We start from the raw sequence: 5838 nt of genomic DNA, 5'->3' as shown, positions 1-5838 counted from the left end.
TTCTCTAAGCAGCTTTCAGGTCCTTAAACACAAGACGTTTTCTCATACTTCTCTGCCTTTGCACACAAGTTTCTTTCTAATCTTTTCCGCCTGGTAAGGCCCACTGGATCAGCTCAAATGTCACTTCTCCCATAAAGCATTTTCTAATAATGCCTCCTTCTGCTCCCATCTGGCACCTTTTTCTTATAGCATATATCTTGTGCCTTTAGAATAGTTTCTATTTCATCTCCACATTCCACTCTACCAGAATGTGAGTTCCTTGAGAATAGGGATTATATTTTGCTCATCATTGAATCCCCACAGACAAGCACAGGGCCTCAAAGAGACTCAGGACCAGAGGAATGCCGTGCTTTGTGATGTTCAAAAGTCAAAAACCAAACAACTCAAAGTTAGGTTCCAGAGTTAGGAAAGAATAGTTTTACATTCTGGGGCCATCCCAGCTTCTAACCCTCTTCGCCTCTTCTATGAGATCCTACTTGACCACCATAGAGGTGGGTGGAGGAGGAAAGGGGCAATCAAACCAAAAGTCATGGTCTCTTTCCTTGGTTCATGAATGCACTTCTCTAGTAATGAAATGACATGGAGGAATAGATGGATTAGCATGATTCCTGTCTCAGCAAGCAAACATTGGGTACTAACTTCTGGACCCCTAAAATATGTCTAATTTTACTAACAGAAAGTCCCCTCTGTCATTACCAATAAAGCTGGTTGTTTTAAATGAAGACACATCTGGAACTGTTTTTGTGCCTGCCCAAGGACACACATAATGCTCCATTTCCACCTTCAAAACTAATGTCTCAGGCAGACCCATTTAATGTAAGAAGATGTTCACTTGAATTAGTGGAGTCAGGAAGGGACACTCTGTGTGGCTGGATGTATGAATGTGCTAGCAGCTTAATTCTTTTAAGAACACTCACTAAGAACTGGGCTTTAGAACTTGAGGGTTGGCCAGGTTGACTTTGAGGGTTGATCCATCATGAGTTATGCACCTGGAAGTGAATGAAGTATATTTACTAGAAGAAACTAAGACTTGGAATTATGTTGGAGGACGGTTTGAGCTCACTTGTTCGTTCAGTCTTCAAACATTTATTTTATGAACATCTACTATATGCCAGATGCTATATTAAAAGTTTGGGAGTCCATTGATGAAGAGGATAGGGTTCTGACCAGGAGACACAGAGGTTCATAATACATTTTTGTATGTGCTATCATAGGATTTTTGATAAAATGTTATCTTGCTCACTAGGGAATTATTCATTCCTTTTGAAGATGGAGTTACCAAGGGAAGCTTTACAGAGAAGATGTCACTTACGCCAAGACTTGAAGAATGGGTAGGATTTATCAGTTGAACTAGAAGGAAAGTTATTCCACGCAAATACGTGCAAGCAGAAACATGAAGGGGTGAAAGAGCATGGGATTTAGATCCATACAGAGATATGTTTCTGATAGTGGGCGTGTAGCTGGTCAGTTCATGGTTTATTAACCCTTTTTTTTGAGTCACAGAACTCTGGGAGGGTCAAATAAAAGCAAAAATCTCTCTCCTCAGAAGAGTGTGTACAGACACACAAGCACAACTTTCTGGGCATTTTCATTGAGTTCATGAACCCTCTGTCCTGATAGACACAGAGGGTTAAATGTCCCTGATTGAATTATTTTATATATGTAACATATATATATGTGTAAAACAAATTAAGAGGATTAATGACTATGTGTCACCAGCTTCATCTTCTCCAACTATTAGTGTTACCTAAAGATTAACTCATTGAAGGCCCATAATAAACTTAACCATTAAGTGTTTATAAGCAGTTAATCTTTTGTCTCCAAAATTTACCAGAGATCATGGGTTAATTTCCTCTACCACAATTATTTTTTTCCACCCCTTTTGGTTAGAATGGTTAGAATTTCAAGAATATACATTTAGAATGTTAATTGAAACAATCAAGCATGGGGATAGGCCTGAGTTTCAGACTTTTTTTTTTTTTTAAACACTGAAATCTAAAGCAAACTGGGGAGTGGTGTGGCTTTTCTGTGCTGTACTGTTGTCTGGGCTTAGTCTACCTTTGCAGGTAATTAATTCCCCAGCCTGCTTATTTTTTCTAGTTGGCTCTTGTTTAGCTTCCACAGAGCCCCACCCCAAAATGCTTTATTGTCCCTCTGCTATTTCTACATATGGTCAAAATCATCTCACCTTCCGGGTTGCTGACACTGGCAAATTCAGTTTGGCAAACTGGGCTCTGCTCCCAGTAACCCTTTGTTCAAGAAGTGTTATTACAAAGGAGAGTATATCCGAAGCTAACAAGCCTGTCCAATCTCTTCCACTCCTAGATATACTCCTAAGGAGAAACTCTTTGTGTATTTGGATTTACAGCCACAGGCAGGATATTAGCACTCCCAGACCTACTGGGTACTAGAACACTGCTAATGAGCAAACAGCCCTGACTCAATTAGTGGTTTGTGAAATATTCCTGGATATCAAATTGCTTTTGCTGCCTGATAATCACACTGGCTCTCGGGATGAAAAGCAACCAAGCAAAAAATTGTTCCCTTGTTGAGCACTGCCTTGTTGATCTCCTAAGTTATATCTGTAGGCAGAATTTAAGTTTCCCATTTCCCCAGAGCTGAGGTTTGATCTACGCATGTAACCATTGAGTTAGTGTTCATGTCTTCTCTTGTGAATCTTTGCCATAGTATTAGATTACTATCTTTTGAGACTGATTCTATATTTAAACAAGGTCGATTATTTTAGAAACAAATTAAGAAATAAACTATAGACAGATCCAAAATGCTAAACTGTTATTTTCCATAGGCATAGGGGTTTATTTGGGGGTGAGGGGTGGTAGTAGAGAGAGAGATAGAGATGGAGAAAGAGGGAGAGAATTAATGAAATTGGGAGACTTTCATTCAGATCACAACTTCTAGTCTGACTCTTCCTAAATTCTTTGCCTTCTTAATTTTCAAGTCACTTCAGATTGCAGCAATGTTAACCTCAGCAACTAAAAATAAAAACTTCGGTATATAACTTGGGAAGAAAAAAGTAGTAAAGGGAAGCAATTCAAGATCTGTTATTGGTATTTGAATACATTTATTGTGACAAGAATGCTGTTATAAATATTCATAAGCAAAGGCCATCTTTTTATCTAGGAATTGTCAAAGAGAAGATTCCAAATTGGAAGGATACATCTTTTGTAAAATCTGCCACCAATTCCTGCTTTGAGAATAAGCACCTATTGTTAAATTTCTACTAACATTATAAATGGTCACAGCACATGCCACTTGATACAATCCCAAACTTTGAAATGTTTGACTTCCCAGTGGGCTGTCCCTCTCCACTGCAACCCCTCTTCCTCCAGCCTCCTGAAACATCGAACTATCCTTTGGTAAGCAATTCCATATAGATAGCTGGGGCAAGAGGAGTATAACCTGACCATAGCATCAGGTACATCAGGTACATTTATTTCTAAAGTCTAATAGAGAACAGTTTTTACTGCTTAATAGTAAGAAGCACTGAGAGTGATTTTAATTGACATTCTTAACTCTTTCAACTCCACCTAGATAGCTAGTATCTACAGATGATGCAGAAAAGAGGTTAGGGGAGTACTTTCCAATAGTTTATTGTGTTTTCTTAAATATCCTTTCTGGAATTTTCAGAAACAAAACATAAAAAAATTATATACTTTATTACAAATGGTAAACTCAGAGTGCTCCAAATCTCTTATTTACAGACAACACTGGGCAGGATACCCAAACAAACAAACAAGAAATAACTTACAAAGGCATGAAGCTGTTTATTGACAGTAATCAGCTTTCATCAAATTAAAAAATATATATATGTACATACACAGTTAACGAAGGCAGGCCAGAAAGAGTTCATCTGTAGGCTCAGCCTCGCTCTCACAAACCTCCCTCCTGCCGCCCCTCCCCAACCCTCCCCCCCGCTTTGTGTTCTTAAGGAGTACTACAGAAGCAATCTACAGTCTCTATTGCAGTTTGTAACCCCCTCCCCCTCCCCCCTTTAATACTGAATGAGATCGAATGTTAGGTCCATGCAGTTCTTGGTCAATGTTAACGAAAAGTCCAACGTTCCGTTCGCGCGGGGACAGCCCGTCCGCAAAGCGGGGCAGCCCGCAGGCGGCCGCTCCCTGGCTCCACGCCAAGGGAGGGCGCGCCAAGTCCTTCCCACTCGTGCACACTGGGGGCGCCGTCAGGACGCAACCCAGTCCAACTTGGATACCCTTGGCTTTAGTTCTCGGACACTTCTTTTTTCTCTCCGTCGCAACTTGTCAAGTTCTCAAGTCTGTTTCTCTGTGTTATTTTTCTCCGTTGCCCCTCAGCCCCCGACGGTCTCTCTTCAAAATGTTTGCAACTGCTGCGTTAGCATGAGTTGGCACCCACTGTTAACGTGGTTCATGACTTTCTGTTTAAGCTGTGCCACCTGTTCCCTGAGCATGTTGGCCGTGGACGCCAGCTCCGAGTTCTGAGCTTTCAAGGTTTTCACTTTTTCCTCCAGCCGGGCGATTCTCTCCAGCTTCCTTTTTCGGCACTTGGAGGCAGCGATGCGGTTCCTCATGCGCTTCCTCTCCGCCTTGATCCGCTCCTGGGACTCCATGTCGATGGGGGACAGGGGCGGTGTCTCGCCCGGCATCTCGGGCACTGTCTGAGGCTCCTCCTTCAGGGCCTGCAGCCGCGGGTGCTGCACGGGCATCTGCTGGGGCAGGTGGTGCGGCGGCTGCGGCGGCTGCTGCTGCTGCTGGGGTTGCGCGGGAAAGGCCAGGCCGGCCGCGCCGTAGGAGGGCGCCCCGCCGCCGCTGCTCAGCGCGCCTGGGTTGAAGTTGCTGAGGTTGGCGTAGACCGGCGGCTCGCTGTGCAGGCTGGCGCTGAAGCCGCCGCTGCCGCTGCCCCCTGCCACCGAGGCTACCGCGGGAGCCACCATGCCCGCCCCGTTGACCGGCTGCGCCGCCGACGTGACGCTGGGCAGCGTGTTCTGGCTGTGCAGTTCGGCCAGGGCGCGCACGAAGCCCTCGGCGAAGCCCTCCTGCTCGTCTGTCACGTTCTTGGGGCACAGGAACTGGGTGGGGGTCGGCGTGGTGGTGATGTGCCCGTTGCTGGACTGGATTATCAGGCGCTCCAGCTCGGGCGACGCCAGCTTGAGCAGCCCCACGTCGGGCGAGGTGAGGAGGTCCGAGTTCTTCGCACGGAGGTGCGGCTTCAGGCTCCCCACTGGGTCGGCCAGGTTCAGGGTCATGCTCTGTTTCAGGATCTTGGGGTTACTGTAGCCATAAGGTCCGCTCTCGGACGGGAGGAACGAGGCGTTGAGGGCATCGTCATAGAAGGTCGTTTCCATCTTTGCAGTCATAGAACAGTCTTTCACTTCACGTGAGGTTAGTTTGGGCTGCGCGCACAAGTTTCGGGGCCGCAACAGGGCTCTGGCAAGCGGGGGACACCCGCGCCCCCCGGGGCCTTTGACAGGGAAAGTTTCTCTAAGAGCGCACGCACCCGCTGGCTGTCGTCCCCGCTGCGCCCTCCTCACCAGCTCGCTCCAGGGAGCGCAGGGTTAATTAAGATGCCTCCCGCACTCTTACTTGTCGACTCGCGCGCGCTACCCGGCTTTGAAAAGTCGCGGTCACTCACTGAGCGCTCTTCGGGCGCAGCGGTTCCTCGGAGTCCACGGGCGAACTCGCTTCCCAGAGCAGCGGCTCTCCCCGCGGCGCGGATCAGTGCGGACCCTGCAGTGGCCGGCCGGCGGCGGGTCTCGGCCGCCCGGACTCCGACGACTTGTCCCCTCCTCCGCTGCGAGGGGGAGGGGGCGCCCGGCAGCCTCGGCTCGCGCTCGCCCAAGTT

At 46.8% G+C, this 5838-nt stretch overlaps 1 protein-coding gene across 1 annotated transcript; it reads right to left on the bottom strand.

Moving 5' to 3' along the window:
• Positions 1-3595: 3595 nt before the first annotated feature.
• Positions 3596-5556, bottom strand: JUN (Jun proto-oncogene, AP-1 transcription factor subunit). The gene has a single exon (XM_054488470.2). It carries the CDS (start codon positions 5351-5353, stop codon positions 4349-4351), a length of 1005 nt encoding a protein of 334 aa, XP_054344445.1. The 5' UTR covers positions 5354-5556; the 3' UTR covers positions 3596-4348.
• Between the last annotated feature and the right edge of the window lie 282 nt (positions 5557-5838).

Source organism: Pongo pygmaeus, chromosome 1 (genome assembly GCF_028885625.2).
Source record: "Pongo pygmaeus isolate AG05252 chromosome 1, NHGRI_mPonPyg2-v2.0_pri, whole genome shotgun sequence".
Classification (NCBI taxonomy): Eukaryota; Metazoa; Chordata; class Mammalia; order Primates; family Hominidae; genus Pongo; species Pongo pygmaeus.
The sequence above is the reverse complement of the archived record's forward strand: the minus strand, read 5'-3'. Positions and strand labels throughout refer to the sequence as shown.

Bases quoted from the DNA above. Each gene is read 5' to 3' on its own strand.
- JUN (XM_054488470.2), bottom strand. From the start codon at position 5,353: ATGACTGCAAAGATGGAAACGACCTTCTATGACGATGCCCTCAACGCC.